The sequence below is a fragment of the Oratosquilla oratoria genome, chromosome 5 (assembly GCF_046742065.1).
Source record: "Oratosquilla oratoria isolate Oo_2021 chromosome 5, ASM4674206v1, whole genome shotgun sequence".
Taxonomy (NCBI): domain Eukaryota; kingdom Metazoa; phylum Arthropoda; class Malacostraca; order Stomatopoda; family Squillidae; genus Oratosquilla; species Oratosquilla oratoria.
Genome location: NC_134781.1, coordinates 77266901 through 77287184, shown reverse-complemented (window position 1 = coordinate 77287184; position 20284 = coordinate 77266901). Strand labels below are relative to the sequence as shown.

The 20284-nt window shown below is 42.5% G+C and overlaps 1 protein-coding gene across 1 annotated transcript in view; it reads left to right on the top strand.

Moving 5' to 3' along the window:
• Window positions 1–20284, top strand: part of ptc (protein patched) — a 110899-nt gene that overhangs the window by 57450 nt on the left and 33165 nt on the right. The window contains exon 5 of the mRNA XM_076185468.1: window positions 2504–2601. Within this exon, the coding sequence (XP_076041583.1) occupies window positions 2504–2601 (98 nt within the window). The remainder of the gene's footprint in view (window positions 1–2503; window positions 2602–20284) is intronic.

Below are 20284 nucleotides of genomic sequence, written 5' to 3'. Positions count from 1 at the left end.
CCCAAGGAATTTAAATTTATTCCAAGGCAAAACGGCTTTAATCAGTTGAAGATTACCTGAATAGGATTTATTCAATTGTAACTTTGGAATATTATCCAAATTAACGCCAGGCGATTTTATTCAGCTGTGTGAGGGACTGGACTTTTGAAGGCACGAGGTTTCTCCCAGTTGAATAATGCCGTTAAGCATTAGGCGGAGTAAAACTTGCAATGTCCTTACAAAGACCATCTTTAGCTATTTGAGGATTTTTAAGATATCGTCAGATATTAGTAGCCATTTGCAATCAAGAAAATCATTAAGTTCTATTTATTTTTTGTTAAATAAACAAAATCGTTTACATATTATCCAGAATAAAATTTGTGTGATGAGGTATCATCATACCTCATGCCTATATTTATAATATTGGCATATCCTGACCTGAGATAATTGCAGAAATTGTGTATATATATATATATATATTATATATATATATATATATATAGATAGATATATATATATGTTGAGACAGGGTTGAGCTCTTTAATTTTGTTCTGTTTTGTCCCTCTTGTCTTTATTTACCCATTTTTTCTTTTTGCTCCAATTTCTCTTCGTTCTATCTCTCTATCTCTTTCCACCCTTGTCTCGAGGAGAATGTTCACATAGCCAATTTCACGGACACAAAACGATTTTGTAGTGAAAAACTTTATCGTTTTGTTTTGATAAGAAATGATCTTGAAATATTTGGGCCAGGACCTTCGGTGTGTGTGGATAAAGGGAAAAAAAAAAGAAACATTGAATTGTACGACTAGATCGAATGAGTTGCACGATGTCGGACATAGATTAATATCAGAGCGAAAATAATTGCTCAGTTGTTCGGGTCGTCCTCGTCGTGTCAGTAGGCTCAATATATTGTCCCTTTTTCGCGGTTGCTTTTGTGCGCGGGCCCAAGGGTCGTGGGGGCCAGACCCAAGGCCTCATAACTTGACGAAGTGGGTGGTGCATTCCGTGAAGGCCTTGTAAGTGTAGTCTTTCCTTAGCTTCATTGGTCATTGCTGTCTAATCATATCATCCGTATCACTAGTATTATGATTGATACCAGACGTCATATTATTAGCGTGTACGTGTGTGTGTGTGTGTGTGTGTGTGTGTGTGTGTATTCACCTCGGATCTGCTGCAGCCTCTTTTCGAGACAGCCAGACACCACCCTACGGCAGTGAGCTCAGAGCTCATTATTAGCAGATCTCTGGGTAGGTCTGAGACCACTCACACTCCACACACCGGGAATGCAAGGTCACAACTCCTTGACTAACGTCCCGTACCTACTCGCTGCTAGGTGAACAGGGGCTACACGTGAAAGGAGACAAACCCAACTTGTCTCCGCCCGGCCGGGGAATCGAACCCCGGTTCTCCGGCTTGTGTGTGTGTGTGTGTGTGTGTGTGTGTGCTACCGCCATTACTAATACCATCATTATTACCAACACGACGAAATTGTCCCCTTTTTTTGTCATGGTTCTTAAGAAACATGTCTTGGAAAACTTGCATAAGGTTAATGGTAGTCCAATTAAATGCGCACTCGTAAGATTAACAGCAGACTATATCCTTTCTTCTTCCCACCGCACGCGCGCGCGCACACACACACACACACACACACACACACACACACACACACACACACACACACACACACATTATCCATTTCTTCAGCTGGATGGAATCACTTGGAGGAGATAAAGGAAGTATGTTCATTATATTTCAATTACGAATCAGCGAAGTCTTTTCACGCTTACAGTCGGCCAACTCCCTTCATAATATGGCCACATTGAAGTCATTTTTCCTTATGTATTCTTAGAATTGCCAGTGTAATTGGAATGCCAGGATATAGGCAATTTCTTTTGCAGCTGCTAGTCTTTGTAAAGGGATGTTCGAGCCATTGATGAATGTTATTGTTATCGCACAAATGATACTTTTACATGGTACATAAATACAGAAACGGACGAAACTATTAGGCGGCCATTCCCTTTGTTTTTAGGTGGTGCATCCATTAGATACGGATGAGACTAGGTTCGAAAAGTCTTTAAGGTTTTTGGCTGCTAACGTTTTTCAGCGTCCCCGCTCGCTTTTCTTACTGGTTTGACCTTAAGGTTGAGACTTGCTGCTGCTCCCGCCCGCCGCGCCCCTTCCCTCGGGTGCGAGCAAGCTGCTGGGATTTCCGTAATTATTTGTTGAAAAATGTAGTGCGGTAATCAGAGTGAAGTGCTTGTTCCACATAAGAATACGCCACGTTTTTACCGCCAGCGGGGTAGGCGATTAAGGGATAAGTTTCCGGAGGAGAAACGATTAAACATGTAATCCATCTCTCCCTCCCTCCCGCTGCCTTTACGTTTTTATATTTTTAAGATTTAAGCAGTTAGGTAATATCCATTTTATTTTCCACTTGAAGAATCTTCACGTGTGAATTGTTTGTAACACAGTGCTTTTAATAATTTCATGATAATAAACGCAATTTTTTTTTATATGTTTACAGATTTTTGAAAAGTTACAACCCTGCGCAATCATCACGCCTCTGGACTGCTTCTGGGAAGGTTCCAAGCTACTTGGTCCCAGGTTCCCAGTCGTCATCCCGTAAGTAGATCCTCTCCTTACACGTTCCAATTATACACCAGATTAAAATCGACCATCCACAACTAGAATGAATAGCTTGGATAATTTTCTGAAAAGATGGTGGTCGTTTTACAGACGTGGCGTACATGTAGGATCGTATATTTTGGGACGAGAAGAGGAAAAGAACGCATGTTATGATGCATCTCTGCATGTATTTTTTCCTTTGCTACATTGGTGTCCTTGAGAAATTGTATTCAGTACTGGCAACATGGCCGTATTGCAAGAATTCAATTTTTCACCAAGAAGAAGAAAAGGGTGCTAATCCCCGTTGTAATAAGGAGGCTAATTAGTTAATGTCGAAAGCCGAGGGATCAAAGAGAAAGAGAAGATGGAGGGATGTGTCATGCATGTGACTGGTGAAGACACATTATTATGATAAGATCGGACCTCAAAGGGGTCTGAGATCTTGTTGAAAAGGAAAGAATCGAGTTTTGTTGTGGTGGATATATGTTTGCGCACTTGCGTGCTCTGGTATTTATTTACCAAGGCAAATGAAATGCGGTGCGTTTGTCGGAGACCGTGACATGACGAGCCCGCCAGCCCGGAGAGGAGGAGGGATTGGGAGGGAGGTGGGGGTAAAGTCTGTCTGTATTGTCAACGGTTTTGGTCGAGGAAGTAACACTTTTCTTCGTATAAACATTCCCAGCGTGCATTCACAGAAACTTGTCTGCTTTTGTTTGAACGCAGGTTTTATGTTTACTTCGAATGATGATCGTAAACGTTGTAAAATGCGTTTGTTCGTTTTTTACTGAGTTGTTGCAGGTGAACATAATTTGAAAATATATATGTGTATAGTTGAACCAGTTTTCCACTTGTTAGTAAATTTTTGTGGATGATAGTTTTGTATAAATCATATAGATTGCTTCATTATGGGTGGGTGCGTGGGTGCATGCATGACCTATTTGGCATGTAAGGTATTGAAGCGGTGTCTTAATAACCTGATTTGTTTCAGTGCAAGAGAGAAATTTATTTATAAATGTCAAGATCACTGGATCCCAAACTAGGATTGGGGGGAGGGCGCGAGATTTCAAGCGTTTCATACTCATAATTTACCATTGATGAATATTGAATGAAGTTTGATTGGTATCTACGATTATATTATATATATTAAAGAAGTATTGAATTTTCTCATGCTACCATGATTTTTGTGCTTTTTTGGGGGGGACCCATTAATTTGGTTTAAGTTTCTTGATATTCAAACTAGTCAGAGCTCATTTTAAAGATATGGGTAATAAAGGGAGGCACTGTGCGCCCATATATATGTATGTATATATATATGCACGAAACCAATCACGTTTCGTATTCACACTTTTCCCCGTGTCATTTTTGGTCCAACTATCGTACCTTATTTTTATACAATTCCTCGACTTGGGAACACTTTTGTCTCACCTTTCGCATGGCCCCACGTTTCATACCAAATACCCTCTTATTTGCTTCGAATTTTCTTCTGGGACCACTTGACCCTGCAACAGGTGGAAGCTTCGCGTACCAGAGGCCCCTAAGGCACGCGGGTCATCTGGCAGGGGAGCTCGCCAGTCATCGGCCCGGGCTACTTAGCAGCTGGTTGTGAGGAAGTGATCTGTCAACAGCTGATAATGGGGAAGTCATAAGGTCGTAATCAGACCGTTTAACCCACTGGCGAAAGGGGTGCGACTTCGCGTCCTCGCCAGGCATGGCAGTCATGTCGTCTTAAAAAGATGTGTATGACGTCATGTCGTTTCAAAAGATGCGCGTGACGTCAAGTCGCGTCTCGTGAGAGGTAGAGTTGGGGATGGGGTGATGTAAGTTTTCAGAGTGCGGGGGTGTTTTTGATTCACACGAATAGAATCGCCTGATGACAAATAAACTTACACTAGTCCAGTAAGATTACTGAAAGGGTTGTTTGAGATAATTTGTCAAATATAACCCTGGGGCTTCACCTCAGCAGAATAGAATCGTTCGGTGGCAGAAAGAATAAGTATACAATTCAAGTAAGGTACCCAAAGGGTTGGAAGATAACATTAATCTATTTAATGTTTTAGGACACTCTTGAATGTATTAGCACGTGGCCTCTATTCTAGGAATTGGCTGGCTACAGGCTCTTAGAAGCCCACCAGAGAAGGATTCTCTCTCTCTCTCTCTCTCTCTCTCTCTTTCTCTTCAGTGGAGGGTCGCAACAACGCCTCCCACCAAGGACTTAGGTTCCTGCTAATTTCGAGAACATATTGGTGAACATCATACTGAACATTAGGGTGAGGTACATTGCTATTACATAAAGAACTACACAACTAAGTGGAAGGCTATTAGTGGCTATTAGAAGGTTATTAGTTTATGAAATAGACAAGATGGAAAAGGAGGGAGAGGAAAAATAACAAGTTAATAGATTTGAGAGAATGAGAAAAATTAATTACTCTAAGATGAAATGGTTAGGCAAGGGAGTTACTGAAGTAAATGTAGCACTGGAAGAAAAACGAGTGGAAAATATAAAAAATCAGGAGAGTTCAGAGATGAGTGTGGTGGAGAGTATAGGGGTGACAGTGTTGCCGTATGGGAATAGAATGAAATCGAGTAAAACTTTAGAAATAGACTGTTTAAGGATCGTCCAATGTGAGAACGAGTAGGGTGACAAGCTCTTTGGAGTTTTTCTTTACATAGAAGGTGCCAGGTTGGTGAGGAGATGGTATTATTCAGACTATTAAGAAATAGAAGCAGGAAACTTAAATAACAACCGAAAGAAAGTGTCTGGAGTATTTGGGGAAAAAAGTTATTTGCATGGAGTAGGAAAAATGTTTGTTACGCGAAATTTGAGAAGGTACAAAAGAGAGAAGGGGAAGAGAAGGAGCAGGAAAGAGGAGAATTAAAGAGGGAGAAGAATCCTTAAGGATTATTTCCATGCGAAGAACTAGCCTCAATTCCATTCATTCTTCCTGGGTGACGGTCAAATGGCCAACAGCCTTGGCAGGTCACAAAACCTTTGCTTTTGGTTCTTGGTGGATATCGCCACTGGACCTTCCCTCGAATCAGTCTTTGGGGATGAATTTATCCTCTCTTGCATCCCACGTAGAATTCTTCCCCATGCCAGGCTTCTTCGAGCATCAAAGGAAAGATAATGCCTCTTAAACTTGGAGGGAAACTTATGTATGTAAGAAGAAAGCTCTGTTGGCAGTGAATGATGATAGTCGTATGGAAAGGATTCTCGTCAGAAGCGTGACCAGGGAGTCTCAGTCAAGATTAGAAACGTACTTGTGAAAGATCACTTCTTGGAGTCTGGTGACTACCTTTGGAGATTTTATTCTGGCGAGATTACATTACAGAGAGCGTCTCGAGATCCAAGGGTATAAAAGACAATTTTTTTCTTTCTTTTTCTGCCTTGTCTGTCCCGTTTTCTGTTCGTTGAGTGAGACATCTGCCTTTGAACTCTCCAAAGCTCAAGGTTCTTCTCTGTTGTTCGAGAACATACCTGAGTTGTTTGTTTCATTGTGTGATTCACCATGGTCTTGGATCACGTGTCGGACTCGTGATCGACAGCTATTACCCTCCCAGATGAGAGGTCAGAATTCATATATGACTGATCTATGGGTAATGCTGACATTACACGCACACACACACACACACACACACACACACACACACACACACACACACACACACACACACACACACACCAACCAACTCCCCGCCCACGAGAGTTGGAGTAATGACTCGCAACGCAGCGATACTGTGTGTGTGTGTGTGTGTATATATATATATATATATATATATATATATATATATATATACATATATATATATATATACATACATACATACACACACACACACACACATTTGCTTTCAAAGTTCATTCTTTCATCCAACATTTCATGAAACTGCTTATGGTTTGGCCGCATTCAGTCTGCTATGTAGGAGACCATAAACCCAATAATTTCCGATCAGTCAACTGATTCAAACCCTGCCCAACAGTCTCCCAACTCTCAGTCTGTTCCTTGCCTTTGCATACGCGTGGGCAAAGGAGAGAGAGAGAGAGAAGAAAGGCGTGGGGGAGGGGGGGAGGAAGTATGAGAGGAACTTCTTCTACACCTGCTTCACGACCACTTCCCTCCTACGAGATACGACGACATCCAGACCGCCACGCGGCAGGGGCAGAGAAGTCCACGGCTTCGCTTCACTTCGCGTGACTTCGCTTCGCTTGGTTTTGTGGGAGCTGATACCGGCGTTTAACCCTTTGGTGGCTGGAAGCGTGGAGGTATTGATACCTCCTTGGGTTGGTTGTGCTTACGTAGAACAATAAGAGACTCTGATGGAAACCAGAAAAAATACTTGACTTCATCCTACGTGATAAAGGGGATCTTGCAACGCCAAACTGTGTGTGTGTGTGTGTGATGGATTCCACTTAGTCTTAGATCACGTGGTGAACTTGTGATATGTAGTTATTACCCTGTGGATGAGAGTTCAGATTTCGTGTAGTCAGATCAATGGGCAATAATGTAACTATTCACACACACACACACACTACACACTCACGTCATAACTTTACTCAATGGGGATAGTAACGGCTTATAACTGTGAATGTTTTCCAATCCGGGAGCGCAGGGACTCGACCTCGGGACTACAAACGTGGGACCCCGAAACGCCAGTGTGTGTGTGTGTGTGTGTGTGTGTGTGTGTGTGTGTAAAGTCAAGGCAACCTCATATAGTTTTATTTAGTTAAAACATGTCTGGAGACTTTGGTCTTATTGGAGTTTCAACTAAAATTCCAGGCCTCCTACCTCTATCTCTCACGCACACACACACACACACACACACACACACACACACACACACACACACACACACACACACACACACAAAGAGAGAGAGAGAGAGAGAGAACATAACAAGCAGACCACGGGAGTGAAAATGCTAACGCACTCATGGTCTTTGTCTGAAACAAAGCACTGTCGTTTGCGATGACGTCATGTCGACTCAGACCCGTGAATCCAACGCGTTTACCCCACATAAAACAGACGCCGGTATGATTTTGTATATTCTAAGTTGGTAGATATTTATTAGATAAACTCTTATATCCGTTCGATATGCATTATGGGGAAAATTCACTAAAATACAGGAACTTGTTAATTTTTTATATATGAGAACCGCAAACCTGTTATTTAGAGAAATGCAGTGAAGAAAACTCTTCGACATTTTGAAATAAACATTCGAGTATAAACGTGAAAACAGACGTTCTGGCTCATTCGATTGCTTGGCATTCTTCACATTCTGCAGACCAAAGCATCGTTTACATAGGTCGGGATGCCGAGATATGTCAGACCAATTGGGAGGGCATTTATGCAAAGGAAAATGTGTTGTGGACACACCGAAAACCTTGACGTATGCTAAAAGTAGATCAAGTCAAAGATTTATTTTACTTATTTGTTTGTTTTTGCGTATACCAGTACATCTTAAAAAAGAAAGCCAAGAAACGGTAGGATCTGCAATTTCCACCGTCAGTTTTCATAATTTCAATAATCGTCTCATATATAGATTTTTGATACTGGAAGGGAAATGAAAATAATGCAAATTAAACCCTTATAACTATTGACTTACCTAACAGAATTAAAAAAAAAAATTATCATACCAGAAACCAGAAGTCTTCTCTGCATATTTACTCTCAGACCTTTATTTTTATTTCTATTTTTTTCCTCGTGTGTGTGTGTGTGTGTGTGTGTGTGTGTGTGACTCCTAGTTGGTGTCAGTTGAGGTATCTCTGACTACTAAACGTGACTTTGAAGCCTCATTGCTGGTCTTTTAGTGTCGTGCATTCATTTCTGAACCACACGGCCATTGATGCCCCACTGTTCCGATACATTGTGTTCAGCTTAGTATATTCCGTTCAAGGTTATACGAATTTTCTTCGTTACTCTCAAAACCACTTTCCTTTGTGTTTGGTTTAGATGTTACATTTATTTTCAACACGAAACATTGGCTGTAGCGTCATACAGATCAAAATAGTCAAAGGTAATTGGTAATTGGAAGATAACAAGAGTCGTTCTTGATATCCAGAAATTATTATTATTATTATTATTGTTTTATTTGAATTCTGATCGTGTGTCAGCGAGGACTCGAGCGAATGGCTTATCTTGTTAAACACAATTCTAGAACTATATTTAACTCGCACGTATGTACACTTGCCTGGGCTAAATGTCACACACACATACACACACATATATATATCTGTATATATATATATATATATATATATATATATATATATATATATATATATATATTAAAACATAAGAATGAAGGAGACTGCAAGAGACCATAAGGCCTACACTAGGAAGTTCCATGTCCATTACCACCTGTCATCCCCATCCATAAAGTTGTCTAACCGTTTCTTAAAACAACTGATAGTTTCAACGCTCACTACATGGTTACTAAGTCTATTCCATTTGTTGACCACCCTATTAGTAAACCAATTATTTCCTATTTCCTTCTTAAATCTAAATGTCAAATTTAAATCCATTACTGCAAGTCATGCCCTGTTGTCTTATTATGATGACCTTATTTGCGTCACCCTTGTGTTTATATATATATATATATATATATATATATATATATATATATATATATATATATATATATATATATATATATATATATATATATATATTTATAAGTGTATGGTCTTTGTAGTATTTATTATACTGTCGTGTTCTTAAAGTCGAGTGGTTTCGTGTGGTGTTCAAGCCTACGCTGTGATTCATTGTGCTCAAATCCAACGACATGACGAAATGTACTCGTTGGGGGGTCTCCGTGGTCCAGTTGTTGCTAGACTTCACCCGTGCCCTGTCGTACATGGGTTCGACTCTTGGGTTGTGAATGACCTCTGTGCAAGGGAGTGAGTAGTCCATTCGTTTTAAAGTTTCCATTCCTTGTTTAAGCCGTTAGGCGTCAGTGGTAGTGGAGAGACAAGAAGATAGTGCCTGCAAGTCAGTAAATGAAAGCTGTAATGAAGGTGAATGACAATAATGTTATGAGAACTATACATAGATAGTAACGCCGCTGTATACTAATGATAATGGCGTGGCGTTCTTTTTTCACTTTCTCTTGATTCTGAAGTGACGTAGTAATGTCTTTCTTCGTAAGCTCAAGGTAAATAGTTTTATAGAAATATTAAAGTGCCCTTGCCAATCTGGTTTGATGCTGCCTTAGCTATTAAAAAGTGAAAAAAAATGCACCAGTTCTTTTGTCGATTTTTTTTTTTTTTTTTTTTTTTTTTTTTTTTTTTTTTTTTTTTTTTTTTTTTTTTTTTTTTTTTTTTTTTTTTTTTTGTAACGACTCGAATGACCACCAACCTATAATAATGGGTGGAGGGAACGACTTAACTTGTGTGCGCCTCGCTACGGAGCATACCTCATGTCTCAATGTTCTGGGTGGGATAGGGCGTCCATGGCTTTGCCCGCCTAGCGCAAGGAAATACATTTGATATGCCCCGGCTTAGGTAATAGGTCTGATGTCTTCATTTGTTCCGGACCAAGTAACAAGTTCAATGTGGTCATTGGTCCGCCTCAGGTAACGATCCCCATGTCGTTGTGCCTGAGCCCAGGTAACATGTCCAGTATATTCTTCTTACGTGTGTGTGTGTGTGTGTGTTCTATATGAGTATGCACTTTTGTGTATGCAACATATACATATCAATGTGTGTCTGCTGTGTATTGTTTGCGTACGCATATCACGCAAATGTATAAATGTTTTATAAAGCAGTTGAATTCTTGACTTCAACTTTAATGCACGCAAGAATTTTAGTAATGCGAGTCATGAATGTGAAGTCAGATTTTAATCCTGCACCATCCCGTTTCCTCGATATCATTGCCGCTGTCATGACAACTCTATTATGTGTCTTCCTCAATAGGAAATGGTGGTTTTACTTCTGCGCAGTTTGAGAACCACATTAACTAACCAGCTAACCTGCCCAATCTCAACAGAAAGCGAGACGACTAAATAACGTGGCATCCTTCCCCAGCAGAATCTTCTTCAGGCAGAGATCATTTGTTTTGAACGTGCACGCACACATACACTGCGCACACGCCCTAGCGCACGTACGCACAAGCGCATGCATGTATATTAAAATACAAATATACACTAGTGCAGTATGTGGCGAGCATGCTGGTTCGAAGAAGTAATTTCAGTTCCTCATCGTTACTTTTCTAATGAACTCGGATGATACCCCAGAGATGCACTAAATCCCAGCTTTCCTGTATACATTTCATTGAAAAGTTGTAATAGCACAAGTCTTGTGTAAATGTGCTGGAAATGTAATGACCCAGCTAGAGTAGTATGTTAATGCAAAGTCAGATGAAAACATTAAAGCTGCAAACCACACACTGCTAAGAAAAATCCCCATCTTCCATTGCAAGCTGCGGTTTGCATTTCCCCCTAAACAATCCTTAAAACAACACCGATGACTGCCACAATCGCACGCTAGAAAACAACGAACAACACAACGCCCTTAACACGAACAAAACCGAAACAAAGACTTAACAATTTGAAACCTTGTGTTGGGTGGCATACTCTGGCCACGCACGAATAAGGGTTAGGGGAGGTGGAGAAGGAAGTGGTTGGAAAGAATGCTGCGGGGAGGGTTGTCTGGAGGAGGAGGAGGTGGAGGAAGGTGAGAGGGAGTAGGCGAGTTGCGTTTACGTCCCTGTTGCTTGAAACCCGGCAGGATTGGAGATGAAGACATCAAGCGAGGACCACCCACAGCCCGGGTCCGCCATTCGAACCCTGCTCCCAGTCACTGCCAGCTAGCCCGTACGAGCGTCACCGCGGCGGTGGGGCTCGTGTGTGGCGGGACCAGGCAGCTATAGGGGAGAGAGGAAGGGACCCAGCTTTGGTGGTAGTGGTGGTGAAGGATGGTAGTGGATGTGGAGGAATGGTGGAGATGGTGAGGGATTGTTGTGGTAGTAGTGGGGAGATAATGGCTGTTGTTGGTGATGGGATAGTAGCTGTGTTAAAGTTTGGGATTACTAGAGGAAGATCTTCAGCCACGTATATAGATGTTGTTGAAGACTTAGTGCATCCGACTATTTAAATACAGTAGCATCAGGGGAAAGGACGGACGGAGGGCAGACAGTGCTGGGTTTGGTGGTCTAGCAGGCAGACTGTCTGGCTCGCATCTGTGAAGCCACCTGGTTTCCATGAAATATCATCGTTTTCAGTCTTGTCGGAACGCTTGCACGGGTGAACCTCTGGGTTCGAAGTAATGGGTATGTAGTTAGAGTGGGGATGGTTCTCGGCAGTTAGTTGGTTCGCGAGGTGAGGTGTCGTGATGTGGTTGATTAGATGGTAAGTTGGGGAAGATGTTTGGCTCCAAGACGCGGTGGCATGGGTTGGGTATTTGTGTGTAGGTGGGCTGGGGGGGGGGGGGGAATGTGCCTAGTGGGTTGTAGGTCATCAGTCGGGGAGTGGAGTGGGGGGATTCTTTCTTCCTTTGGTGACTATGGGGAGTGTTTTATTGTGTGTCTTTAATTATAGAGGTTCTTCGAATAGGTGCGAGGTTCTAATGATAGGGTTCTTTGGGTGGGTGCAAGGTTCAGCGATTGGGGGTGGGTACGGGTGATTCTGTGGGTGGCAAGTGGGAGGGGAATTGGATCCAGCTTTGGGTGGTCATTATTGGGTGTGTCAGATGCAGAGGTTGTGTGTGGTCAATTGATGGGTTGGCTGAGATGCAGCCTGTGGGTAGTTAGTTGATGGGGCGGGCCAGGAAAAGTTTCTTTGTGGTAGATTAGCAAAAGCTGTTGTGTTAGCTGGCTCCACTGCTCACTTCTAGGTTATAAGGTTGAGGTTCAGGGGAAGTAGCAGAGTGGGGTGGGATGGGGAGCTGGTGCTAAAATGCAGGTGGCGAGGGACTGTTCTGTTCTGTGTGGGGAACAGGTGATAATCTTTGGGTGGTTGAAAAGAGCAGATCTGAGTGTGGGGGTTGTTAGGTGATACTGTGGTGTATAGTGGTGTCGGGTGTGCCGGGGTGATCATTTTAAGAGGTGTCACATGTTAGCCTGCGGATGATCGTCGGATGATATCGCATCCAGGGAGTGATGTATTCAGTTTGTGTGGAATTTTCTGAAAATTCACTTTTGTTTTGCTTCCAATTTAATGGCCGATAAGTGCCCGTCCAATTTAATGGGATAAGGTTGTACCCAATTTAATGGGATAAAGATGTATCCAATTTCAATGAATAGTGACGTTTTGCAATTTAAATAAACGAAAAGGGGATTCTGATCATTTTGACGGTGACGATGAGCGCAGTGGGTTTAACGGTTGAGAGCTGTGTGACGGATTTAATGATATTTTACGACTTTAATTGATGGCGATTTTGATGACAAAGATAAGTTTTTGCTCCCTTGTGGAAAGAGGGTGGTTGGTTGAGTGATATGAGACTGCGCCGGGTATTAGGGACTAGATTTCATGATAGTGTAAAAGGACTGAGCAGAGTTATAGAGTATTAGCACTTCGAAAGTTAATTGTACTCTTTGGACAAGTGTCTCTACGTTTGTTTTAGTGCACTCTTGGTTTCTGGTAATAGAAAATAAGATACATGAAGCAGTTCGTCATGAAGAAATGAAATATTTTGTTCACTGCTGGTATCAAGACTATCAAACTTGTTTTTTTTCACGTCTGTGTTAGTTAGAACATTTTTATATAAACTCTTTCCTGCAAAATGTTGAAGCAGACATGTTCGTGGCTCGGTTAATTTCAAGGGCTGGGGAGCCAGCAGTTTGTTATTGTTATAGTTAACCAGGGGCTTCTTTACTCTAGTTGGGCAGAGACTGTTCGTACTATGAAAGAACTAAACTGGAAGATAGTAATAGGAATGGATTTTGTGGTTAGACCAGATATTGGGCTAGAGCTGAACAAAGCTGTATAACTTAGGACTGGACATAATTATAGAGTGGTTAGAAGGCCAACTGCAGTACTTGTTAGGTTTTTGAAGAATTACCGTTTTCTCTTGGAGAAAAATATTTGAATTAGCAATGTGAGTTTGCTGTTATGAAAAGGGTTTCACCACTTTCTCAGCCTCCTTCCCACTTTTTCTATCGCTATCATTATCAGTCTTTCTATCTATATACATTTTCTATCTAGAGTGTACATCTCCAACAGTTTCACACAGGCGTTGCAACGAGTGTCGGCCACCAAGGAAGCAATAGCCATCCCCGTTTTCTTTGTCGCCTCAGAGAAAGTGTGGGAAGGAGGGAGGAAGGCTGGACTCGATGATGGTGGGCTGGTTGAACTGGGTTTGTGGGGATGGCATATTATGAATATATGATAGAATATGCATGAGTAGTTTGTAGAGTATTTCAGTGCAGTCAGCATCCCATTGCATGGCTCCAGGAAGATAAAAAGTGATGTATTTTGTATGCTGTGGTGTTTTATTTATTTTTTATTATAATTCTGGAGGTGCACGAGGAAGGAATGTACTTCATGGGGTATGACATGCATTCAGAAGAGCACACCTCATTGAATATGGTGCAGTTTAGGTGCTGAACACAGACTTGGCATCACTATGCCTTGGCTTCCTAGTCATCATGAATGTTTGTCGTCTGCAGCATTGTCGTTAGAATGCATTAGCGCTTCTGTGCAGCATGATTCGGTTTGTTCCCGTCCAAGTCAGCTCCTATTTTTGTTTGCACACGGAGTAAGGTGAGATTCTGCGAGTTAGTGTGTTGCTGTAATTGGGTATTTCTTGAGAAGTGTTGCTGCAAGCTGCCGCACGTACGCACCGACTTCTCGGACGGGTCTGGAGACAAGCCACTTTTGACTTCTTTATTGTCTATTCGAAGTCTTGTTACCGTTAGAAAAAAAAGTAATTGTTCTATTCATTTCCAGCAACACTACTACCTTCCTTTTTTGAGGGTTGCATCTGGTGGTAGAAGTGTGGCCAGACGAAAGATAAGATTATATATCTGAAAAAAAGGAAAAAGAAAACGACGCAAAATGGCGCAGACGCGGTTTCAATATCTCAGTTGATGCCGACATTCCCGGCTTCTTTTGTTCTTCGTCAACTACACCAAACCAGAGCTGCGCATAATAGCACGAGTTGCGCATGATGTGTAGGTTGCGCATAATGATGTGCGAGGTGCTCATCATGATGTGAATTGCACTATAATATGGGTTTCGCATGCAGTGCAGATTGCGTATGGTGTGTAGGTAACGCATAATAGTGTGTAGATATAATGATGTGCGGGTTAAGCATGGCTGCGTGAGGGTTGCGTGTATAACGAGTTTATTTGCGCATGCGTAGGCTGTATGTGTGTGCAGTGCCCTCATATTTCGTCTTATTCAGCAGTGTGATGGGTGTGTATAACAGTGTATATGTGAAGTGAGACGGTGTTTGAAATGTATGAAATGAAGATTGGGTGTTGATGTTTGTAAGTGTTGTGGGTCATGTAAGGTTAGGGTGGTCATGCCAAGTACATGGATGTGTTTATATTAAGCGAGATGGTGTTTGAAATATATGGAATGAAGATTAGGTGATGAAGATTGGTGTAAGGCTTGTGGTTATGCAAGGTGATGATAATGATAAGTACATTTTGCATTACATTTCGATTTCGTGTTGTAACATTGTATACAGTGACTAGTGTGTTTTCACAATAAGCGAGAAGGTATTGCGTCATGAGTATTCAATTTCCCATGTATTAGTCGTGTATGGTGTGGATTGTGTAATATGATGTCAAACTTGTGTATGGTCTAGTAATTCACATGGACTGGTGCATCTGTTTTCTGTTGTTTGTCGTAGTAGAACACATTTGTAAGATGTACTTTAACATTTATGCATGGATTTACTATGAAGATGGCGCCTATGTTCATAGTATTCCACGGTATACTGGTAATATAACTGAGGACAGCTGTGTGAGGGTGAGAGAATTACTTGAATTAACATTGAATATACAATAGAATTATAACTTTATGCGTGTGTGTATGTGTGCGTTTTGTTCCGTTTGTAGCACCATATACATGTATACATGGATGTGAACATAGACTGCTTCAGGCAGCTTTGGTTACGCTTGGATTGAGGTCTGGGTATAATGATCCCTAGTGTACGCGCATGTGAAGAATGATGTATAATATATTATGATGTGGGTGTACAATTAATCAGAAGTAGTCAAAAGAGATTTACGTCTTATTTGTGGATGATTGCCCAGGAGATGGGCCTTGCCGGCTTGAGAAATCGTCATTTCATGCACATACTTGTGTGAGTGTATTATGGATCTATGCTTGGGTGTGTAAACATGCACATACCAACTGACTTGAGCGTACGCACACGTATGCAGGCATGCACACGCGTGCCTACACACACACACACATACACACACAGCTCTCTCACGCACGTACTGGTTCTCGAAGAAGTTGCCAATTTCTCTCTCTCTCTCTCTCTCTCTCTCTCTCTGTCTATATCTCTCTCCACGAAAAAACAGGGGGTGAGAAATATGTTGTACAACTTTGTATATTTAAGTTTTAAAATTGGTAAAGGGGATTAGGTATTATAAAGCAGTACTAAAACGTGTGAGCAATTCATTTGATTCTACCGCAATTTGTACACCCAACTGTCCCTAAAGCTAGCTTTCTTTGTCGGTCGTCTGATCGTGGTTTGGCGGGCTCAGTGCCGTGGAGTTGCAACAGTGACTTGAAAGCTAACTTTCCTTTATTTTCATATATGTAACTGTTTATAATACAGATACTTACAGCAAATAATATTGGGTCATAATTATTATCGACAGCAAGTTGTATTTATTCCTAATGGTCTATAGCTAAAAGCAAATGCGCTGGTCAGGATACGTGTTGTGTGGTTATCGTGCATCGGTCATCCTGAAGGCCGACTGTGATGAAGATATCTCGGAGCTGGCCCACCCACCAACTCTCTTTTTTTTTCGTGGATATTACCCTCTGTGTCTATCGTGTCCCGGACTTAAGAAACAGGAAGGTATAACCTCGAGGTACTGCGAAGTGTGGCCTTAATATACAAAACTTCCGCTTTCCCATTTAAATGAGTAGTGATTTTTTTACAATTTAAGTTGACTTTTGTATGTTTTTATGTTTTATATGTTTTCGTCTTTGTCATTATGGTTAGTCTGAGTGGTGTTTTAGATTACTAATTGTTGTTTTTATAAATACGATATTGACCTCGAGAAACCTGCTGGATGTGATATGTTTATTGAAAAGTTTAGACCAAAACATCTCGTCCACCTCTCTGTTAGTAAGTTGCTGATGTGCGGGTAGCATAAACGTCACAATATAACAGCGACACACATTGGCATGCAGCAGATTTTGCTCTTTTTGTGCATCTTGCTTTCTTAGCTTAATTTGAATATCTAACATTCTTCTCGTTTACTGTCTGGAACCAAGATTATTAGATTATCACTTAACAAACCGTATCGTGAGATGCGTCCGAAAGCCCATTTCTCCTTGGTTAAGAATGTTTTTCTTTAGTGGTTGATACTTTAACCAGGTATCACGAACTTATCTTAATTTACAATACTTATTTATGTGTTGTTCCCGTCATGCTTGACTGCCTGATAGGATTTAGCATCCCAGTATGTTTATCCAAGGGTTGGACTGAACGGTCCATAGCTAGGTTGGTCAGTCGGCAGATGCCGGAATAAGTTTGATTAGGGTTACTGTGTGTTTGTAAGGTTCCCGCCATAAATAGACCCCGCGAAGCAATGCTCGCAGCTGCTCGTTCAAGTGTGTATTACCAGAGATTTATGGCATAATATCTATTTAGATTGCCAGACTGTAATTTGATTGAAGATAGGTTGAAAGCTATTAGTGTATAATTTTTTAATTTATGGAGAGGGTACGAATTAAGGAAGACATCCTTTTTAAGCGGATGCAGTTATCACAGCATATTATTTCACATCGACTTCCTTACTGTCGTTCACATTGTCGAGGTAAGGGTAACATCGCACATGCACAAAGGTGTACACGGTGCGCATGCTCGGTGTGCAGCAAGAATGAACACATTTAGCGTGCTGGTAGCGATTGTACAAGGCTCGTGGACATTTAAGTATCCACTTTGTATGTGCGCTAACCATTCCTATCCTGTGTTTATCTGTATGGACTGAATCAGTACAGCAAATGTATACGGCGAGAGCCCTACATGTGTGGCAATGTGTTTGTGCGGACCTTCGAGTAGAGAAACTCGGGTGTAGCAGGAACCCTCTCGTTTGTGGAGGATTGTTACAGGGAAAAGGAACCTGTGGGTGGGACTCTACACCCACGGTGAGGAGGGCGTGCGTGTGTGCGGGCGGGCCGGAGAAGGCGGCCGAGTGGCTTGCGCCCTTACTGCCTTGCGCTGATGAAGACATCAACTAGAAGCGCCCCCCGCAGCAAGAATGTGTAATGGTCTAATTACCGGGTCGCTGTGCAACCCCCACTCCCCCCCTTCGCCCTCCCCACCGACCCCCGCCCCCTCCTTCTGTACAACCTCCTCCTTCACCAGCCACCTCACACTCCAGCCCTCCCGCCCTCCTCCTCCTCCTCCTCCCTCAGCCCCCTCCTCCGGTACAGCCTCTACCTACCCCTTCCATGCACCCACCCTTTCTGTTTTACAACCTCCTTTACCTCCTGCTCTCCTCCTCCTTTACTTTTTCTACACTTCCTCATCTTCTGCTTTTTCTACACTTCCTCCTCCTCCTCCTCCTCCCCCCTCTCCTCCCACTCCTCCCCTCACTCACTCCTTCCCCAATCCTCCTCATCCTTCACCACCACCACCCCGCCGCATTGCCCGTTACTACCTCTCCATCCTCTTTCTCTTCGTTTTACTCATTTATTCGATCATTTCCAACCCACTTCAGTTTCCGCTTCCCCCATTCTGTTCACCCCCGAAGACATCTTGCCTATCCCACTTCGCGGAAATCCTTTTCTATTCCTCTTCTTTTAACCTCTTCATTTTCTCCCCCATCCTCTTCCTCCTCTTCGCACTTCCCGTCTTGACTCTCCATCTCTCTTCCTCTCCTCACAGTGGCCTACTCATTCTCGACTTCCGCGCTTCATGGCTCGTTATCGTCTGCATCCTTCTGCTTGCCTTCGTGCTAAAGCCCTCTCCCATCCTTCCACAGTCACCCTCCCGTTTTATGTGCTTACGAATGCCTTCCTACCTCTGCTGTAGTTTCACAGATTTATTTTGTATTATCTCCTTTTCCGTCTGGTAAGCGCGAGTCGAGAGGGTCGTATTCTTAGGCAAAAATTCGGCACCCGGAGGCCAAGCACCGTAACAATTATGGCCCTTTGTCACACTGAGCATAAGTCTGAAAATTTAATCAAGAATATGGCTGTGACTCACTCCTCTGTTTCCTGGTTCGCGTTTCTTTGCTTCTTTTTCTCGTTCTATTGTCATGCATAGGCGCAGTCCGCTTGGTACCTCTCTCCTCTCCGTTTTCTTTTCCTCCATTGGCTCGTTTTCTTTTTCCATTCACTCTTTTTCATCCTTCATTCCTGTATCCTCACCCCGGAGGATCTCAAACCTCTCCACCTCTTCCCTCCGCAGTCCTTCATAATTCCTCGACAACTGTAGCTCGATATTTGCATCTTGAACATCTGCTTTGTTCAACGGAAGTTCATACGTTGGGGAGAACGGGTATTGGATCAATCAAGATCTCGTTCAGGGCGTGGACCGCCTATTAACGTTTGCTCAAACAGAAATCAATAAAGGGGGTCACTGCATTGAAGATACTGTACTGCACAATGTAAACATTTTCTGGGTTGAGAATGATTGAGGACTTTGAGGCTTCCAGGATGCAGTTATGTGATTACTTTGTCGTAACAAATGTGCTTCAAAACACAGTAATTTTGTAACCGAAGTTTGCTGTGTAACTCCGATGCTATCTTCTCTTTTGCACTACTTAGGAATTATACCAAGAGGAGCATTGTCGAGAGAAGTAGGTTCTGTACCAAGAGTATGTATTGTAATTAACACCATCAATATGGCAACATGTTTTATGGATGTTAAGGGGGTTGGCCGGTCTTAAGGGGGGGATCTTGGTCAACTGAACCCCCCCCCGTCCCTTCAGACGCATAAAATCGCCTGTCCTTAGCCAGATAAAAATTCATAAACTACGTTACCGCGTCGAAAGGGTTAAGAGTAGGTCTTATCATGTAAGGTCAGATAAGGGTTTTAAGATCATTAAATTCATCCTTCGCCCCTTCCTCTCCCTGCGAAGCGGCTTGCTGCCCGCGGCCGCCACACAAGGCTCTCTCTTCTCCCTCTCTCACTCCCTCTTTCCATCTGGGAGTTTGGTCTCCTCCCCATTCCCTTCTTGGGATCTCGTCCTGTCCTTACTGTGGTCTCATTTCTTATGCGGCCGTGCCACCCATGCGGGCTTCTCCGGTCTTTTTGGGGGTTCCTGTATCCCTTGGTCGAACTCCAAGAGCCCTGGCTCTTTTTACGCTCTTTTCCTCGTCTTCCTGGCTCTTTAGAAACCTGTCTTCCCATTGCCGTAATCGCTTTCATGTCGTCGCACTCCGGGTGGATTTTGTTGTGATAAAGAGGCGGCAAGAGGAGACAGGCGGTTTGATGACTGTAGCGGAGTGATGGTGTCTGGTGCTTGTTCCCCCTTAAAGAAAATGTATGCAGGGCACCGCGGATTTTGGGGCGGGGGGGGGGCAGGAAGTGATTAATTGTTTTCCT